The 20,865-nt window shown below is 46.3% G+C and overlaps 1 protein-coding gene across 3 annotated transcripts in view; it reads left to right on the top strand.

The window, feature by feature from the left end:
• The window catches only part of NDRG3 (NDRG family member 3), a 60,566-nt gene that overhangs the window by 34,914 nt on the left and 4,787 nt on the right, over positions 1-20,865 (top strand). For all 3 annotated transcript variants that reach the window (XM_048048906.2, XM_048048905.2, XM_048048907.1), the window contains 9 exons: positions 11,340-11,445; positions 12,147-12,267; positions 13,357-13,419; positions 13,741-13,801; positions 15,475-15,561; positions 16,128-16,184; positions 17,406-17,509; positions 17,795-17,860; positions 19,462-19,513. In XM_048048906.2, the coding sequence (XP_047904863.1) occupies positions 11,340-11,445; positions 12,147-12,267; positions 13,357-13,419; positions 13,741-13,801; positions 15,475-15,561; positions 16,128-16,184; positions 17,406-17,509; positions 17,795-17,860; positions 19,462-19,513 (717 nt within the window). The remainder of the gene's footprint in view (positions 1-11,339; positions 11,446-12,146; positions 12,268-13,356; positions 13,420-13,740; positions 13,802-15,474; positions 15,562-16,127; positions 16,185-17,405; positions 17,510-17,794; positions 17,861-19,461; positions 19,514-20,865) is intronic.

Genomic DNA, 20,865 nt, shown 5'->3' with positions numbered 1-20,865 from the left:
TCTAAAAATTCCCTTTTTATATAATGCTGCAGTATTGAATTCTGGAGAGGTTTTGCTAGCTAGACTTTGACTTAAGCATAATTTTAATTTTGAAATGTATGATTGTGATCCTTCCATGGGATTTACTTAAACATTATTTTTGCTTTCTGTATGCTTGTGACAACAGTGTACTAAAGAGGCTGATTATGCAGACGAGGTATTTGAAGTTCCTGTGCTTTTGTTTTTTGTTCTGTCAGTGAATTCTTACAGCAAAGCTAATGTATGCGCCTTAGGTTGAGAAAGGGATTTGCCTCCTTCCTACCTTAAGAATAATGAATGGTGTTTTCCACTCACAGTGATTGATCTGTTTCCATCCCTTATGAAACACCCTTTAATGGTGTTTCAGAGCAGCTAATTGCAATACTATCTACAACTGAACACTGTTAGACACAGTTCTAGTTAGCGGGGACATTGAAGGCTTGGAGATGCAGAGCACGTCCCTGCATTCTCCTCTTCAGAAGATTTTTAAGATGTTTCTTGTTTTGAGCAAGGCATGGAAATGTGGTTTGGCACATCTCACCTGTAGGTGGGCTGACCTTAGCTGGAAGCGCAGCCCCTGGTTCATCATCCAGGTTGTCTTTAGGGGTTTAAGATGGTCTGTGGTCTAGCGGTCGCACAAAATTGTTTTAGACTTGCCTTTGTATTAGCATATGTAGGTCGTCTTTGTGTAGGTTTCATGTTTACAAGGGCCATATGTCTACTGGATATGGCACCTTGAGCTCACTGTTCAGGGGATGGAGGCATTGACCTCTTCTGTTTGCAGCCCCTGGGGAAGGCTGCAAGCTGCTGCTCCACTGACACAAAACCGGGGTGCCAAGTTCTGGAAACAAGGCTTGGGCTTACAAGACCTGACCTCCAGGTTATCTAATTCACCCTGAGCTATTACTGATCTGGCAGTACTGGCAATTCCAATTTCCTGCATTATCTGGGGAAGGGGGTATTTACCCTTGGAGCAAGGAGAAAGAAGCACTGCTGGGTGCCTCGCTCGTGACACTAGATACATTACTGGAGGACAAGAAAGTTGTGGCTTCAACTGCTTCATGTAACACAGGGACGGTGCAGGAGATGGAAAAGCACAATCCTTCCTTTGCTCGTTTCCTGACTTGTAGATATTGTCATTAGTTGTTTAGTTTCTATCAGTCTCAATATTATGTGGTTTTAAGAGTTTGCGTTCTCTGATTTGGGAACACAGACCCAACTCGTCAGCTCTACTCCTGTTATAGGTCACTGGATATCAGTTCATTTGACTGCAGAGCTGTTATCTGGCAGGATCTGATTTGGAGATGACTTTCCATTTCTCTCAGGGCAGACAGGGCATTAGAAAGGGTTACAGGCACGTAGGTCTGTCCTTCAGCATCATGTGCCTTGCAACAGCAATTCACAAAAGCTTGTTTGTATATAAAATAGTAGCTTGGGGATAGCCCAGCGGCACCTTTGTCCCCTGATGCTTTCATGTTTATGTAACCAGATTACACACCCCATTCTTCTGCTGCTCTTGGTTCTCACCCAGCATTTCTCTAATTTAAGATTTAATCCAGTTACACGAAGTACTAGAAACTGCTGCCTGCATGCATAGATCATATTGTGTTTTCTATTAATAAATTTCTGCTCTGTATGGAAATGAATAATTTAGTTCAAGATGTTGCTTTGAATCTGATTTAGGCTTGCTTCCCACGCAGCCGTCTCCTTCAGCCCTACTATTTCCAAAATAATCTTGCACAGAGAGGAGGTGGTAAGTACTTACATACCAACTGCGTTAAGGTCTGTGGTACTGCAATGATAAGAATTACCAGATGGCAATGCTTCACCATCTTACATTTTTTTTCCTTAGCTTTTAGGCATAGTTTGTGTTGTTGTTTTAGTAATGTGTAGAAATTTGAGGGCAGCTGTTGCAAAGAGCAAGACAACAAAATACCTACTTTAATCTCTTCATAGTCAATAGCTGTGATGTGTTACCCCAGGAACATGCTGCAGTTCTTTTCTGCAAGCCTTAGCAAAGATGACACAAGTAAGTAATATCTGTAGCTACTTTTTCACTGAAACGGGGAAACCCCATCTGAGTAATCTGCCTGTCCTCCACCCCACAGCGAAGTAGCAGTGGCAGGTTTCTCTGCCTTAGGTAAGTGAGGACCTGAGTGTCCTTAAGCTGAAAGGTCTGAGAGGATGTTTCTAGCCTCTGCTTGTACACAGGGCAGAATGTAAGTAGCAGATACCCTGCTGCTCTGTGTTCTGCCAGACCTGAATTTAAAAATACATATATTGAAGAGATTTCAAAGATGTATTCTTTGTTGTCAGTCTCCTCCAAATTAAATCACTTCTGTTTTTTTCAAGGGAATTAATAATGAACTTCGAGCAGCCTCCCAGTGTGAGGTAATGCTAAAAAGGAAACGTAATAAATTAGTTGTGAAAAGCACTGGTAATATGAATTGTCATCGTTAATCATTCCCACTGTGAGACAAATGGTTTATTTCAGACTTTAATAACTTCTAAAGCTTAAGCTCTGGATCCTGCTCAGACCTGTAGCTGAGGGAGTGTGGCTAGAATTTGGGCTGCTGCAGTCCAGCACTCAGGTCCCTTTGTTCACTGCCTGGGGTCTGGAGCTCAAGGCAAGCCATGGACATCTCTGGAGCTGCTCTTGAGTGCCTCCTTCCCTCAGTCAGAAATGTTATTTCGTAATATTCAAAATCTTCTGTGGCGTCTGTCACTGGCACTGTCATTGTTTCCCTTTCTAGCCAAAAGCAGCAGGTGGCAGTCAGAGAAAGTTCCCCCGTTTGAACCTTCTGTCACACTGAGTCTGTGTCCACTTCTTATCGTCATCAGTCTCACAGTAAATTTATATTTTGGCAGTCATATTTAGATGTGCATTTTCTTCCTCGGTTTAAGGATCATTCAAAGATGTTAAGACCAAATAGGATAACATCACAGTCTAGCCTGACCTTCTGCAAATCCCCAGCAAGGAGTACATCCCAGCAATTCCTGTATCTGTTTAATCTCAAATGTTTTAAAACTGCTGTTGGGTTGTATCTTACCTCCTTCTGGTGCCTGAGCCTTCCAGGAACACACATTTCATTTTCTGAAGTGATCCTCAGGAGCTGGGACCAAAAAACACATAGCAAAAGTCACGGGACTTTTGGAGATAGTAGCATTGCTGGCCTTTCTCTGGCTGCTGTGTTCTTCTGCCCAGCCCCTACCTGAAAGTATTCCTTAATGGTATAGCTAAGGCAAGTCTGCCACCACTCCTGCCCTTGTGTGCTGGCCTTCCATCTGAATGAGAGGTCATATAGCTTCAGGGTGAGTTGTTTTGGTTTTCCATTGTAGTGGGGAAACGAAGCCTGCCCCACACCCTGCTTACAGATGTCTGTGTGACCATCAGCTGCACTGGACATGGGGAAGAGCAGAATGATGAGGGAAGCTCTCCTTTCAACAACACTTCATCAAGTCAGCCAATTTGTAATGAGAAATTACACCAAAAATCTCAGTTTTTATTTGTTTCTGCCAATAGTTACTGTATTCTTGTCTGAGATCACAGAAGAAAGTTGAGGACCCTGTTGTTAGACACTGATCATGGGACACTAATTACCTGGATAGAGTGCATGAGGAGGTGAGGGTAGATGCAGGTGTCAGAGGATGCAGATGGGTGTTACAGGAAGCTTGTTGATCCGATTTGGCTCTAACTTACGTCAGTGAACACCATAGATTTCCCTTAGGCTGAAATGCCAGGCCTAAGTAGGAAATGTATGTTTTGTCTGTAGTTGAAGAGTTGAAGCCTCTTCCCAGGCTTCTCTGTGTCGAACAAGCAGATAGGACAGTAGGACATGACACCAAGACTCCATTTTTAGACGCAGACTTCTGTGGAGCAACAGTGTGGAACCCCACATTGACCTGATTATGAGCACAGTGGAGAAACATGTTCAAAACGTTTGTCTTCAAAGAGCTGTCGTGTGATGGGAACCATAATGTGCTTAAGGTCAACATCTGCCCAGAGTGGGGAAAAAAAAAACATAGGAAAACTTAACTGTTTTCGTGCTCAAAAGTTCAAAGCAAGCACTGCATAGAAATGGAAAAGCTTATTGAAAATAAGTTAAGCAAGACAGCTAAGAACTGAAACACCGCAGCAGCTCTGAGACTTTTTTTTTATGGACATCAAAATGGAGGCAGAGAGCAAATGCCCACCATCTGTTGTGGCAGATATGAGAAGTGGTGCAGGGAAGCCAGCATGACTAAAGAGAATAGCATAGAGGCTATTGAAAACAAAAAAAGTGTTTTTCAAAAAGCTTGTGAAAATGAAAAAGGTTATAAATTGTAGCAGATTAAGCATGAACAGAACAAAGCAGACAATCGGATGTGGAAGCACGTGAGAGAGCTTGGATAGTGATACTGGCTGCTCGGGCTCTGAAGGGAGGATTCAGACAAGATCTAGCCATAGTAGAATAAATAAATTTAGTTTTTTGTGTGCATGAGCTTGCCACAGAGCAACTCCCAGAAGTTACGGTGCTGGAGTGCTCTTTGTAAGTAAGAGTAAGCAGAGAGCCCACCTTAAACCACAGTGCCTATTGCAGAGACTATGAAACAAATACAGCAAGGTGCCAGGACTGGGCGTATCAACACAGGAGTTGTAAATGAGTTTAAGAATGAAATAGTGCAGTTGTTAAGCAAGAGGTTAAGTTCTTTTGAAGCTGCTATGGTGCATTCATCAGTGCTTCACATGCAACACAATTTTTAGAGCAGGTACCAAAGCAAATCTGTCAATTCACCAACCAGCTCTACCAGGCAGACTGATAAAACTAGCAAAGAGTATAGGGAACGGATCCCAAGGATAAAATATTGGGAAAGGGTCAGCATGGTGTTTTTAAGGGGTAATTGTGCTCTTCAGAGCTGTTGGAATCCTTTGAAGGAGTTGGTAACCGTATAAATACAAGCAATTTAGTTGAAGCAGCCTACTTGGATTTGCAAAAGACCCCTTACCAAAAGGCTATTAAGGGACATTGGTAGCCATGGGATAAGGAATGAGACCCTCTCATGGGTAAAATAGTGGTGAACAAACCAAAATCAATTATTTTCATTGTCGTTTGAGGTCACTAGAGGAGTACCTTAGAGGTCTGTGTTGGGACCTGTGCTGCTTAAACCTGTTCTTAAGTGATCTAGAAAAAGCGATGAAGGTGCAATGGCAACCTTTATCTGCCTTTGGATAAATGCAAATATGGTACACATTGAGTAAAACCATCCTGCAGCAGAATATAGGAGTGGGCTCAGGGCTGATGATAACCCAGAGGTGTATGACCTTAACATTACAAGAGATGAGTGAAAATGTCAGCTCGGGGCTTTCAACAAAACAAATCAATTCTTGTTTATCAGGAACAGGGAACAAAGCAACCTCATTGTGCAACCGTGTAAATCCACAGCATGCCCATATTTGACATACTGCCAGCCCCCAGCTCAGGACAGAACACAACGGGGGGAGAACAGCAGCACAACCAGACAAAAGCTGCTGCACCAAGACCAGCCAAACAGGGCAGAGCACATCAGCCCAGAGAAGGGACTGATGAAGGGGAATTGCAACCATGAAGGGGAAGCATGACAAGCTGTTAGGTGTTGCTGTTGTGGGAATGGAATCGGCTGTTCCTTGTCCTCCAAACCGAGGACTGGGGAATCTCAGGTGAAGCCAGCAGACAAAAGGTGCGGGACAGCGGGTATTCCTCACCCCACACCTTGTTCAGCTTTGGCTTTTCTGGTCATAGGGTGACTGACTGCAAAAGCCACACCTCCAGTTCAGAAAGTCTCTTTTGACCTACAAGTTGTTGGAGGTTGGGAAAATTAAGAGAAATGTTACAAGACGCAAATTTTTGAGGAAGTGTTGCTACATGTTTGCTCTAGTCTATTTTTCCAAAGTACCCACTCTTAAAGTCAGGTTCTCAGGGGTAGTTGGACCTTTGGTATGACCAGCCCCAGCTGCCCTACCTAGCTCCATCCCTCCTGATCCTCCTCCCTCATGGCTCATCTCATCCATGCCCCGAGGGCACTGCTAGTTTTTGAAGCAACTGTTCCGAGCTCTGGCTTGGGTCGATCAGTAGTAGCTGCCCACACAGAACCTGTTCCTCTGTTCCACCTCACCAACAGCGCTCTGCTATCGGCACGCTTGCGTCACGGCTTGGTGCCTGTGGCCAGCAAGAGCAGGCTGTGGGGAGCAGGGCTGCCTCTGCTGCTGAGTTCCCATTTACAGCATGTTGCCTGCAGCTGCTGTTTATTTTTTAACCTACTGTATGAATGAGGGCAGAAGATAAAATCTCTTCAGAGAAACCTCTGATAAAGTTTCCAGTCCGTAAGTGAAAATTAAATTTTATCAAGTATTTCAAAACACAACTATAGATCGTCATCATCTCTTGCCTTCACCTTCCTTATTTTGTAGATTGCACATTTGTTAAATCGAGCAGTCTCCTGGCCACATCTTTGCCACCTGCCTTCTCCCATCACTCCTTCCCTGCACTACAGATCACTGTTCAGACAGACCATTGCGGGAGTTTGACAGCTGCAAGGTAGCAGTCCTTGAATCTCCATTCAAGCTACACTGGTGCAGCGTGTCAGAGCTGGCCTTAACAGAGACCAGAAACAAAACATAGCTGTCTGAGAAATGAAGATGACTAGCTTCTGATACTTTCCATCACTGTGTTTCTAATTGAGCAGTGGGCAAACACCAGGAAAGAATATGCAGAGTTTGGGGCAGTCAGTTGTTGGGGTGGGACATCACACTGAGTGGCTGGCAGGGAGGGGTGTGCATGTGTAGGGAAGGATCTATTGCAACTGGGTTATTCTTCTCTGTGTTTGGAAGAGTAATAACCAAGTAATGAAGTAATAACCTTTTCTGCTTTTCCTGGCCAATTCAAGGTAGCAATTGTATCTTACAAGCGCAACGACTTTTGTTGCTATCTAAAGCGTGATACCTGAGCTCTGTATTAAGCATCTGTCTCATGCCATCCTTTGACTTTTATATGTGGGAGAGTTATTTTGGAGAAAAATCGGTGGCAGGGAAGTCGGATGTTGTGTAATTGTGTAATGTCTGAAAATGTTTTTGTCCTTTGTAATTATAGATCAAGATAAAAGCCATAAAGCTACATGGTAAGGTTTCATAGAAAATAAACTGGAAAAATGGACATAGCAATACATGAGAGGAAGCTAGGAGTAAAACTGAGTCTTATCTGCACAGGTAACCCTGAAAAGGAGATCAGCGTGATGTTGCAGTGTGTAGTTAAAAAGTGAATGTAGAGACCCTTACCTTGAATGAAGTGTCTGATACTCACGTGGCAGCATCATCTCACATTTTTTAAAGCAGTACACTCTAAGATTTTTTAAGGACGGGATTTCTCAAATTGCTTCGTATCTTCAGTGGACATTCCCTCTGTCTGAATCATTAATGTCACAAGTAGGGTTCTCTAGGGCTCCATTTTAGGGCTAGTTCTCTTTAATGACTTGTTGGTAGGACTTGAAGGTATACTGAGTAAGTTTGTAGAAGATACTAAATTGGGAGGATCTGTTGACTCTGTCAAGGGTAGAGGGGCCTTAAAAAGAGATCTTGACAAATGAGGGGGCTGGGCAATCACCAACCTCATGAAGTTTAACAACAGCCAGTGCCAGATTCTCTACCTGGGAAGGGGCAGCACAGGCTGTACATACAGACTGGGAGACAAGAGGCTGGAGAGCAGCCCCGCAGAAAAGGATCTGGGGTTTCTTGTTGATGGCAAGTTAAATATGAGCCAGCAGTGTGCCCTGGCAGCCCAAAGGGCCACTGTGTCTTGGGGTACGTGAGGCATGGCATTGCTAGTCGGTCTAGGGGAGGGATTGTCCCACTCTGCTCTGGACTGATGAGGCCTCACCTCGAGCACTGCAGTTTTGGGTGACCCAAGAGAAGAAGGTTGTAAAACTATTAGAGAGTGTCCAAAAGAGGGCTACAAAGGTGGTGAAGGGTCTGGAGGGCAAGGCGTATGAGGAGCAGCTGAGGCCCCTTGCTTTGTTCAGCTTGGAGAGGAGGAGGCTGAGGGGAGGCCTCATGGCGGCCTGCAGCTCCCTCCCGAGGGGAGCGGAGGGGCAGGCGCTGAGCTCTGCTCTCTGGGGACAGCGACAGGACCCGAGGGAACGGCATGGAGCTGGGACAGGGGAGGGTCAGGCTGGGTGTTAGGGAAAGGTTCTGCACTGAGAGGGTGGTCAGGCACTGGGACAGGCTCCCCAGGGCAGTGGTCATGACACTGAGCACGCCAGAGTTCAAGAAGCTTTTTGACAAGGCTCTCAGACATAGGGCATGATTTTTGGGTGGTCCTGTGTGGAGCCAGGAGCTGGACTTGACGATCCTTGTGGGTCCCCTCCAACTCAGGATATTCTGTGGTTCTATGATTCTATGAATGTGACTGAAGAATCAGTGAGGTGAGTACCTTCCAGCTTGGACTGGTGCCCAGTGGTGACATGAAAAACCTCTTCTTGATAAACTGTCTCACTTTCCAAAATCTCAGCTTATGCAGTTCACAAAGTCAGAGTAAGTGGGAGAGCAAGGATTGATTCTTAGCTCGAGGAAACTCTTTTCTTTCCCTACCAGAGAGCTAAAGAAAGACCCAAGGTCAACTTTTGGAAACACAAAAGTGCAGGCTGTTGCAATATGAAGCACATTGAGGTGCTTGTACTAAAGGACTGAAGAGAGGTGGGTGTTTCTGTTTTGAGTACCGTCTCCAGTCTTCAACATAGTGGAAGCGCATGTGGCCCTAGCAATGACTTAATTCCAGAAAAGTCACTGAACCGATGACTTTTTTTAATATAATCAGCTCTTCTGTTATTTCTGTGATTTTCTCACTGTTGGCTCAGTTAGGGTTTTGTGCTTCTGTTTGATAGTTAACCTTTTGCTGCTGTTTGTAAAACCCTCCCCAGTCCTCTGGAGGTGCATCTGCATGAGACATGAGTCAGTAAAACTGGCCTCATGCTCAGGGCAGGGTTATCACTTCTGCCAGCCCACGCCCTCCCATCTGGCTTTGAGCCAGCACCAGCATTTGTCCTGCCTCTCTGTGAGCTTCTTAACTCGCTGACCTGGCAGAAATCTCACAAAGTCAGATTAAAATAATTAAATAAATAAAGGAAATTAATTTAAAAAAAATCAGCTGGTTAGTTTGGATAGCTTCCTTCCAGGTCAGTGAGTTAAAGCTGCTTATGGCAGAGTCCTGCTTTTCATGGCAGTCAGCCACGTGGTTAGCTCAGATGAGGAGGGAGCTGCAGCCCGGGGCTGCAAGCTCCTGCTGCTTTGGCACTTGCTGGGCAATTCCACGAGCTTGCTGCACTCGGCTGCTTCAGCTGCCTGCACTACCAGTCGCCAGCCTCAGCCTCCTCCAAGAGCAGCCAGTTTTGTTAGAGGACTTATTCATACCTGCTAATTTCCAAAATGCTATGAGGGCCACTGCTGTGGCTGTGCTGGTACCGCCGGAGTACAAAGCAGGACTTTTCCCAGTTGTAGCGGAGCAGCAGGGAGAGCTGAGAAGACAGGCAAGCGGCAGAGAGCCTGGTGGTTTCACAGAGGCTTGGGAGGCAGAGACCAGGCTACACCCTGGCTCTGCTTGAGCAAGGACAGGCAGTGCTGCTGCTGGCTGCACAGTCCCAGGCCTTTTTTGCACACATGGACTTTTCATCTCCTCCTTATGCAGGATGTCCTGGTCTGCAGCCCTGGCCTGAGAACAAGGGGGAGCCAGATGGAGTGCTGTCATCCTCGGGCTGTAGAAACTCTAGAACCTCGCCTACCATTTTCTGTTGCCCACATCTAGTGCAGGCAGGTCACTGCCGCTTTCTAATTACTCTGGCTTTTCTGCATGTGCAATCCAATATCTGCATGTAGTTAAAACCCAACCGCTTTGTGAGGATGAGGGCAGCCAGGGGTGATCTACGCCACAGAAATGATTCCAGCATGTCTTTCTGCCTTTCAAAGCCAATCAGGGAGAAGGCTTTGGGCTACCTCAGGTGATATGGCTCTAGTAGCTTGCTTCTGTCGCCACACTTCTGAGAGAAGGGGAGAGACTTTGGGGCTTCCCAGAAAGAAATACTTCTGGGGAGAGGAAGGTCTTTCTTGGCAAGAACTAAATCAGTCTGACCCACAGACAGCTGTTTGGAGAAAGGAGGGGCAGGATGAATTTCTGATGTGCTGTGAACCAGGTACTCTCCTCTGTCCTATATTCGGTCTAATCACATCCAGGTTATTCTAAGTTACTGTTTAAAAAAAAAATCAGAAGCTTTGTGTAAACTTTGTGTAATACAAACTATTTTAGGGGTTGTAATGTCCTGTCTTGAGGCTGAACTAGGAGGCTATTCCCTAAACAGATTTTTTTTTTTTTAATATCAAGAAAATAATGCGTGTTTTTTTCAGTGTCTGTATGTTGGGGCATTACTCTCCTTTGATTTCTATAGATTAGAGAATGGATTCGTAGATGATGTTGGGTAACCAGCCTTACTGCTATCTCCACACCTTTTCCAAAGTCTGCAGTTATACCAGATCAGTGTTTGTCTAGATGTGTTTACAACTATTTTAGTTAAACTCAGACAACTTTATGGGCACTTCTGTGTTCATTATCCTGAATCTGTGGCTTCTGTTTCTGTCCTGGACACGTACCAGAGCAGAGGCTTTATGGTCCTCTTTCTCTCCTGTGCAAGGCACTGTGTGAGCTCTCACTCCCTTGGGTGGCAGCACCCCAGGCAGCCAGCAGTTGGGTCTGCAGAGCTTGGGTATCCTTGTTCTGTGGTGCCTTGCAGTTTCCAAAATGTTCTGGTGTGTGGTCTTCAGGGTCTGGGGCTGCTACCAGCCTCTCTGGCCTTGCTGTGCCCCCTCAGCCTGCCCCTTGGCATGATGATCCCAGGGCTGTGGGCTGCAGGCATTGAACACAGACTTGTGTGCTGAAGGGGAAGGGATGCCAGCCAGGGAATGAAGTACATTCACTGACTGGGGGAGTAGAGCTGCATTTGTGATGCCATGAACAGACAGATGGACAGATGACACTGGGCCTCTGCTACTGTGCAGCAACGTCACCCACTGAAATGGGATCTTGAGCACAGGAAGGCACAGCCCCAAACTTTTCATATGTCTGTACAAAAACAACCTGCTTCTGAACGGTGGTTGTGGAGATTTGACAGGACTGCAGGTTGCAGGAGCTATACCGAGCCACCAGCAGTGGACAGGATGGCAGTGATAGAATGTGGATGAAGCGCTTGTTGCTGGCCCTTGGCTGGAGTTACCCGTCGCACAGCCAGCACACATAACGTTGAGGCTGCTTCTTCTCTCTCTGCAGGAACATGACATTGAGACAGCTTTCGGAGTGGTTCATGTCACCATGCGGGGCACACCCAAGGGGAACAGACCTGTCATCCTCACATACCATGACATTGGCCTCAACCGTAAGCCCTTGTACTCCAAGGACCCTGAAAAAGTGCTTGTTTATGTTATCATCAATTGAGTATGGAGAGCAGTGGGACTGGCCTTGAGCTGAGATGGGATAGGTCATTTCAGGATAAAAAGATAAAGGTCTGCTTAAGAGAGAGCATGGAGCATGCCCCTGCCCTCCAACAGCCCCCAAAAGATGGGGCCAGGGTTGAAATGAATCCACCTACCACACTACAGGGCTCTAGGTGACTTGTTGCACCGTTTAGTAGAGCTGTTCTCCCTGAATTGCCACCAGGCATCAGTTTTCCTGGATGCTGGGCAGGTGAGCAAGTCCCTTCTTCAAGGCTGCAGAAGTACTCTAATGTTTTAGTGGGGTCGGCTGCTCTTACCATATCTTCCCACCCCACACATGCTGCTATGTTCACATAGGTGCTTCTCAGTATGTACCATGAATACCTGAGCAGGGCCCTGTTTTCCTGGGCATGCGTGCTGGGGTGATGTTTGCCTGCTTGCCTGCCCTCCAGCCATGGCAGTTAATTTGCTAGATTTCATTGCTGGTCTGCAGTCAGTGGGGCACAGCTGCACTGTCACCCAGCATCCACTGTCCCACAGAGTCGGCACGGGGTTGGGTTCACAAAGATGTATGCCATGATGTGTGGAGGACTGATCATAGTAAAACGTCAGGTAACGTCTCATTTCTTTTTTTCGCTCACAGACAAATCCTGTTTCAATGCATTCTTTAACTTCGAAGATATGCAGGAGATCACTCAGCATTTTGCTGTGTGCCACGTGGATGCGCCAGGCCAACAGGAAGGAGCCCCCCCATTTCCGTCTGGGTAAGAGCTCTGCAAAGACATTTGTAGTTGCAGATGTTGTTGCAGTCTGGTCTGAGGTAGCTACCCAGTTTAACCTGACTAGGACTGCTAGGCTGAGTGTGGTGGAAGACAGTTTTCAGGAGCAGAGGAAGTGGGAAGATGAGGAGGTTTCCTGAGGAATGTGCAGGGAACTCTCAGGTCACTGAGGCCCTTGCTAGTGGTACCAGCTCTCTGACTTGAGTGTGAGCCCAGCACATCGCAGTCTAGCTGGTGTTCCTTGCTTTGTCTGTCTTCTCCTACAGAAGCCTGACTGCCCCAAACATATCTCTCTGTTAGTCTTGCTCGGAGGGATGGGATCCATGCTGTTGGCTGGACTTACAGTATCATTTCAGAATAATCATTGCAGAGGGCCAACCGTGTCCTGGGGTGCATCAAGCACGGCATTGCTAGTCGGTCGAGGGAAGTGATTGTCCCGCTCTACTCTGCACTGGTGCGGCCTCAGCACAAGTACTGTGTGCAGTGCTGGGCACCGCAGTACAAAAAGGACGTGAAACTGTTGGAGAGTGTCCAGAGAAGAGCAACTAAGATGGTGAAGGGCCTAGAGGGGAAGATGTATGAGGAGCGGCTGAGGTCACTTGGCCTGTTCAGCCTGGAAAAGAGGAGACTGAGGGGAGACCTCATCACAGTCTACAGCTTCCTCACGAGGGGGAGTGGAGGGGCAGGCGCCGATCTCTTCTCTTTAGTCACCAGTGGTAGGACCCGAGGGAATGTAGTCAAACTGCAACATGGGAGGTTCAGGCTGGATATCAGAAAAAGGTTCTTCACCGAGAGGGTGGTCGTGCACTGGAACAGGCTCATAGTCATGACACCAAGCCTGTTGGGAGTTTAAGAAGCGTTTGGACTATGCTCTTGGTCATATGGTCTGATTTTTTGTGTAGACCTGTGTGGTGCCAGGAGCTGGACTCGATGATCCTTTTGGGTCCCTTCCAACTTCGGATATTCTGTGATTCTATGATAATCATCTATGTACATTCCTGTCAGATGCTCCTTGTCTCTCCTACGTTGGGTAGAACTGGGAGACAACCTCAGACGAGCTGTGTTGTTTTTCAGGTACCAGTATCCCAGTATGGATGAACTGGCTGAAATGCTGCCTGCTGTTCTGACACACCTGAAGTAAGTCTCTGAAAGAAAGTCAGGGTGAGCCAGCTGGATTCAGCCATTCCAGCACCTCTCTCTATCTCTGCTTGCAATAATCTGATACGTTCACTGAGTTGTCCCAAGAGTCCTGAGTGTCTCCTAACCTGTGTAACCCTGTCTGGTTCTTAAGCTGGGAACACTGCCACACGAGACAATTTATGATTGCTGCATCATTGTTGGATCATTTTGAAAATTAACCATAAGTGAACAGCTGGATGCAGAGAGGGGAAAGGCTTTGCCTTTAGGGATGCTTCAGCTTAAGTTAGCCTTGCTGATTGTGAAATGCCTATATTTCAGCCTGAAAAGCTTCATTGGGATTGGACTGGGAGCTGGTGCATATGTCCTCAGCAGGTGTGCAGTAAGTATCTCTTCATTCCTTGTGACTTACATGAGCTGTGGTCTTCTACTAATCAAACAAACCATTTGTGGGGCATGGGCAAAGCAGCAGTAATTACAATAGGCATGCAGGGAGCCGTGTGAGAGCTACTTCTTGACCAGATGGTTAAATTGGAGCGGCCAAACCTACACTGAAGCTATGCCAGGCGTGGAAAGATTGTAATGCGATGTCTTTGAGTCAGCAGAACCCATCCTGTCTGCTAGAAATGCACAGCCTTGGAATGATTGGATGTTTGTAATTGAAACACTGAAGGTACCATTGTCTTCACAAAGCTCTGTCTGCATTACTGTATGCTGCTTCCAGAGTTTGTGACATCAAACAAATGATCCAGTGATGTGCTGTGGAGATGTATTATGGACTAGTGCAGATGAGGAATGCGCTTTTTCAGTGGCAGAGAAGAGGATTTTCCACTCTGCCTTTAAAGAAGAGAGCGCTAGCTTTATGTTGTTACTTACTCCTACCTTTCTCCCTGGTGGAATTTTTATACGCACGTGAAATCAGTAGACGTGGCCCAGGAATTCACCTGAGTCATTCAGGGATAGCTTTAAAAACAGATGCTGAACTCTTAACATTCTCAGTAAAGTTTTCTTGAAGTTGTTGAGTGCAGAGAGTTGCTGACATGTTAGGCTACTTACTGCTTCCTTAAGCCACATGCGGCTCCCCTTCCTACAAAAAGCTCTGTTTCCTCTTCCCAGCAGTCAGGATTGTGTCAGGGGAGAGCCTGCGTCAGTTTGAGTCACCGGTGTTCACTCTGTTGCTTACTTTTTGTATCTTGTGTAATTATGAGCCTTGATAAAGAAATCACTCAGATAAACCTCTGGCCTTAGCTCAGTGAAGTGTTAGAAAGCCCTTGCCATGCTACCTGGACTGCAGATGGCTTCCTGCTGAGGACAGAGCTGTTTCCTTCTGCTTAACTGATGCTAATCTGTGCAATGGAGCAGAGAGCACAAGGTTCAGTAAAATTTCAGGCTTTGAGTGAGCCTAAAGCTTGAAGCTATCCACTTCTGTTAGATTGCTGCTTTTGTGTTCACAAGCAATTCTCAGAGCATTTTGTAACCATGCTCTGCACACATGCCCCAAGGTAAACTGCATGGTGCCGGGATGCCAGGCTGGAGTGGGGACAGGGCTGCTGGCAGTCTGGGCAGGACAAAGGGGTGCCCTCCAGTGCACCAGGAGCTTCATAGACCCCTATTCACGCTGCAGATGCTTGGGGGACCTCAGCACAGACTCCGGTGCCACCTGCCACAACATGCTGTTTTGCCACATCTCTGCTGAAGATGCCACATTGGAGCAGGGAGGGTCACTGCTCACAGCCCCGTCACACACGGGAGCCAGAGCAGGACTTGCAGCCCTATGGCTGCACCAGGCACGTGGGCACCAGAAGACACTGCTGAGGCCTGCTCAGGCTGCAGGTGCCGTATGAGCAGCTGATCCATCAGTGCCAACAAACAAATCCTTCTGGTACAAAAGGCCTGCTTTGGGCTAGGCTCTGAAAAGGTCACTGTCTGCCCCATTTAATCTTCATTTTGCCTTGCCTTGCTTCTACAAGTAGCTTTCCAGCTGCTACACCTACCAATGTGTGCTTTTGTGGCTTAAATGATCCTTCTGAGTGTGCTTGTGCTCTCTCTCCCCAGCTCAGCCACCCAGACCTGGTGGAGGGACTTGTGCTTATTAACGTTGATCCATGTGCAAAGGGTTGGATTGACTGGGCAGCATCCAAGGTGAGATTTTCCTTCCTTTATACATCTTCTCTCCACAGTGCTTAATAAACAGTGTGTAGAATAAGAAAGAAAAGGACAGAGTACAGGAATTTATCATTTTATGTCCAAAACTGCACAATCTCATTTCTGTCACTGCTGTGTCCTCAGTCTGGGTGTGGCACGACCTCCACCTTAGGAACAGGAGTGGGTGTGATCATGTGTGAATGAGAAATCCCTATAAACTGCATGGAGATGAGTGGCTGCTAAGCACGCACTTACCTCTCCTCTGATTTAGTACTTGCGCTTGCAGGCTTCATTTGGCTGACGCTGAATGAATCTTTTAATTATTCTGTTATTCTGGCCACTTACAGTTATCAAGGCTTCACAATTCTGGAGAGCTGTCAGTTCTACGTGCTTCTTTGAAGCCTTGCACACCCATCCTATACTTCAGGCGTTTTGTTTCTTATATTCCTTGAAAAGATTTTTTTGTTGTTATTTTCTTTATTCTGAGGAGCTGCTTTGAAATTTGTAATGAAACAGCATTTTCCAGTTCCTCTCTCTCCTCCTCATTCATTGTCACTCTTCAGTTTTCAGGCTGGACAACCAACATAGTGGATATTGTCTTGGCACATCATTTTGGCCATGTAAGTAACCAGTAGGTGTTAATGTTGCCCCTGCAACCGTACATGGAGCTCTAACTTCTGTATGTACCTGCTCTGAAATAGCCCTGCACCGAAATAGCCCTGCTCCGAAATAGCCCTGCTCCATCAAGGGTTTCCATAGACTGTACTATCTTCTCTATGCGGCAAGCTTGCACCAGGACTTTGCATACTAGGGGGGGCAAACACATCCTCACGCATGCACTGACTGTCTCCAGACTCCAGATATGGTAAGAGAGTGTCCCACACCATTAGTGCTGCAGAACTGCGTCCTTTTTGCTGCCCAAACAAGTGTCTGCAGAAACATGTGGCAGCCAGTTCTCTTGTAACCAGCAAAGAGGCATTTGATCTGTGGGTGGAGAACAGATCGGCTGCAAGTTGATAGGGGGTTATTGTACGTGTCTAGATGCTAAACTGCTGCATTTTCCTCTTCCTCTTTAGCTTCAGCTGAGGCAAAATAGCCCCTCCTGAAACTTTTGGCTACAACAGTGCCTTCTGTTTGGGATTTGCTGACTCCCAATCAGCAAGCTTACCAGGAAACTGAAAGAGGTTATGCCTCATGCACACAGCATATGACTCGCAGCAAATCAATCCCTGACCTGAAGCCCCCTTGTAACATCGCATACCATTACTGAAAGGAGTCACTTAGCTTCCTCCTGCTTAGAGCACATGCTCTTCGCACCCCTTCATTATGTATAGTGCTTCACTGCATTTCCTTCTCTCTCCCCCTTTGGAATGCAATTTCTTCATAGAACTGTGTGTTGGGATGAGATTTTCCTTTGGTTCCAGTCTTGGCACTTACATAGAAAGCTTTGCTTCTTTAACATGAAACATAAGTGGAAAACCTTCCTAAAACAGAGTGATTTGTACCCATATAAGCATTGCTGAGGCTCAAGAGCCAACTTATAGCATCTCAAGATACCTTTATACTCCAGCAGCAGCATGTGCGCTACCATGCATAAAATTATGATCACATTACCAAAATACTGCACCTTCACAGTCATTTCATGGGAACACTTGATATAGCATAGGTATTAATGCAGTCTGGAGTCACTGTCCCTTTAGGTTATTGTTCAGCAGTGAGTGATGAGTGTGGAGGCAGTTCGGTGCTTCAGTATTTTTAAGAAGGTAATTTCTTAGACATTATTATTACATGCGAAAAAAATATGTTTTTCTTTGTCTTCCAATTCTTTTGCTTTTGTACAGGAGGAACTGCAGGCAAATCTAGATTTGATCCAAACATACAGGCTTCATATTGCACAGGACATTAACCAAGATAACCTTCAGCTGTTCCTCACGTCATACAACAGGTACAGGATGCTTTTGTGCCTTCTAGATTCAGAATTGCTCCCATACCCATCCTGCTCAGTAGATTTGCTACCATATATATTATCTCTGAAGGCATACAGCAAGCTTGCCATGGATCCCATTTTCTGGCAATGACTACTGGGGCTCCTGTTCGTGGCATGACACAGGAGGTGGTTACCTGTTGTCTGGCTGCTGGAGCCAGCACACGTGGTTGGATTTTGAATGTTCCCAGTATAACCAGTTTCCTCTACTGATCTGATGGAGAATTGTTCTGCTTTGTCTTCCAGTCGTAGAGACCTGGAAATTGAGAGACCAGTTCTTGGCATCAGTGAAAACACAGCAAAAACACTCAAGTAAGTTGCTGTTCATCAACCTGTGTTAGTTAGTTAATGTGCGGTCCCTTCAGCAGAAAAGCTGTCACTGCTTCTTAGCAAGAACTAGACCAAGTGCTGGGAAGACTGTTCAGACAGTCCCAGGCTTTGGTGCAGTGCTGTCAGCCAGAGTGGAGCAGAGGTTTCTAGAAGTCCTTTCAGTAAGAACACATTGAGATTCCGCAGAAGATAGGGTCAGAGGAGTGATTTCCACCCAGAAGCCACTGTACTTTCTGATCTGTTAGTTTGATTGTTTTTCATGAAAAATTAGTCAGGTTCTTGTTTGTTGCTGCTGCCTATCTTCCCCTACTCTGCCCAGAAAAGTTATCTGCACAATTCTCATAGAGGGATGGGGAGCGTATGACAGCTCCCACCTTGGCAGTGACTCATTAGTCAGAGAGCGAATAGTCTGTGCAGGGTACAGATGAGAAGGGACAGACATTGGAGCGCAGTGCAGAGCAAGTATAAGTACATTTTCAAGTTCTAAGCAAGGAAGCAAAAAGGGTAAATCATCGCCACACGAAGACTGTGAATTGCAGTGCTGAGGCAGAATGCCTGGGCTGGCCTAGACGCTGCTGCACAGGCTCTGCTGTTGTCTCCTTGGAAATTGTATGGACTTCTGCTGCTGCCAGTCCCAGGAGATGTTTTAGCATCTACAGACAAAGCCTCTAGATCTTGGCTAACCTAAAGTGGTAGATTTCCTTGCTTGGTCTCCAGACAAAGCCAATCATGCTGCTCTCTGTCATGCAGACAGCTGTAAGCCACAGAACACTGCCCACTGAAGGGACTCATAGGGATCTGCAGACCCTTAAATAATTCCTATGGAAGTTTGGGTCTCTTTGCTTTTAGACTTGCTCATAGGCCCTCAGTCTCACAAACCTTAGAGGTACTCCACTGACTGAGGTCTGTCATTCATGGCCTCTCTAGCATAACTTTTGCCATCTAGTCACCAGACCAAAGTGGGGTGTCTAGCCCAACCCTTTCTTACCTTTATCTGTAAATGAATAATATAAGTTCACAGCCACTTGATCAGTGGCCTTCTGTGTATGTTTTACGCATTGAATCTTAACTGTTCTTCTAGAATTACAGTACATATAAAAATGGATATGAAAGCACAGATTTGTCAACAGAAGTTTTAATATCATGTTTTTCAATATATTCCCAGAATCTTTTGTGTATCTTTCTAAAATACAAACCACAATACAGTGCTGACCAGTAGCCACCCTCAGAGGCATTGAACTCTGTTGGATGTAGTTATTCTGAAATTCCTGACTTTAAGACATTCATTCCAGGGAGCATGCTCCCTTCTGTTGCCTGGGATGGTGTTTCTCTCAGCCCTACACCCATCTTTTAACACATCTGCAACAGTAGTGATAGTTGGTGTGCATGGAGGGGATGGTATGGGTGCATACGCAAGCCGCGGAGGAGGTTTTGATGCAAACAAAATGTCATGCTGTGGGAGCACAGAGGGATTTTGTTTAGCATTGTTAACATTTCATAAGGCTGTTGGTGCACAGACCTCGACCTTCTCAGAAATTCCTTAGAGGCAATGGAAGTAACATTTCTCTTGGGGTTTTTACCAGGTGCCCTGCCTTGCTAGTGGTTGGTGACAACTCACCTGCTGTGGAAGCAGTGGTACGTATACACGAACATTCCTTGCATGACATGAGCCCCGGAGAACATTTAGAAAACCTGCCTTACCCAGCAGTGTTTTCACCTTGCCACAACTAGCCACAAAAAGTATCTCTTTGTCCAAAGCTCTTTTTTAGTCCCCAGATATTGAGAACTGTCAGCCACTGATGGGAGATCCAAGGCTTGGGACACCTAGGGGCCCTGCAGGGCAGCTCTAAGTTGAAGGTGGCAGGATCTGACTGAGAGTCCTTGTGCTCACGCGCCTTGCTTTGCAAGCAATGTAGAGGACCACTTTCAAGAACTTGGGTCTTTCCCTGAGATCTGCCAGGCTACTCACTGGAGTTTAGTTTTCAATTCATGAATTGCTGTTCTCTTCCTGTTGTACTGAGGCTAACTGAGGTTTAAAAATAAGCAATGTGACTCCAGCTCTGCTGTGGAGATTAGCACAGAGTTCTGCAAGAGTGCTGCATCACAGGGAAAGTAACACTTGGTAGCATCTCCTTCCTGTTGTTGTCATTGCAGGCACCAATAACCACTTCCCTCCCAGCACAGTTACACGTGTGGCATGGTGCAATGCAGAGAGGTTGTGATGCCTTTCAGAAGGTGACTGTGGGAAGGCCAGGGGGTTGTGAACAAAACAAGTTTCCTTAAGAAACCTGGAATAGTGTGTCAACCTCCTAAAGCAGTAGCTTGGACCTAGGAGCTGTGCATGGAGAACTGCAGGGCTTTTTCTGGTCCTGTTGGCTTTTCACCAGTCTGTTCAGTCTGGAACATATGGAAGTCTGAGACTTTCTCCAAGTTTTTACTGCACTGGGATAATATTCCTAAGGGTTCTCATTGCCTCCCAGCCACAGTTGGGAGAGGGTCTATAGTCTTCTGGATCTCAGCTTGCCTATCTAGTTGCTCAGGTTCCCAGCTCATGAAAATCTCCTCTTCTGGGGCTGCTTTTCCTATAGGTCCCCACCTATTCTCTGTTTGCAGCAGGACTACAGAGAAGTGGCCATTTCCTCCTTGCCTGACTGGGGGATTATGATTTCCCTCCATGCTGCATAGCACAGAAGTCTGCTTCCCTCACAGTCTTGCTGTCAGAGCTCAGGGGATGCTCCAGGGTTTCATGGTGGATCAGGTTTTGGGGATGCTCTCCCTTAAATTCATATCCCCATCTCTCAGGCAGTGATGTTCTGTCCCTTGGATGGGAACACCTGCCTTTCCTCATGGCATCTTCCATTCGTTGTTCTCTTCCTACATGCTGTCTGTTTTCTTGCTCAGTCCTTCCTGACTCTGGAGAAGCTCTCATTGCTGAAGAAAGCCATTGCCTCCGGTGGAGCAGCTGCCCCACATTTTTCATCTGATTG

The sequence above is a fragment of the Anser cygnoides genome, chromosome 16 (assembly GCF_040182565.1).
Source record: "Anser cygnoides isolate HZ-2024a breed goose chromosome 16, Taihu_goose_T2T_genome, whole genome shotgun sequence".
Taxonomy (NCBI): Eukaryota; Metazoa; Chordata; class Aves; order Anseriformes; family Anatidae; genus Anser; species Anser cygnoides.
The sequence above is the reverse complement of the archived record's forward strand: the minus strand, read 5'-3'. Positions and strand labels throughout refer to the sequence as shown.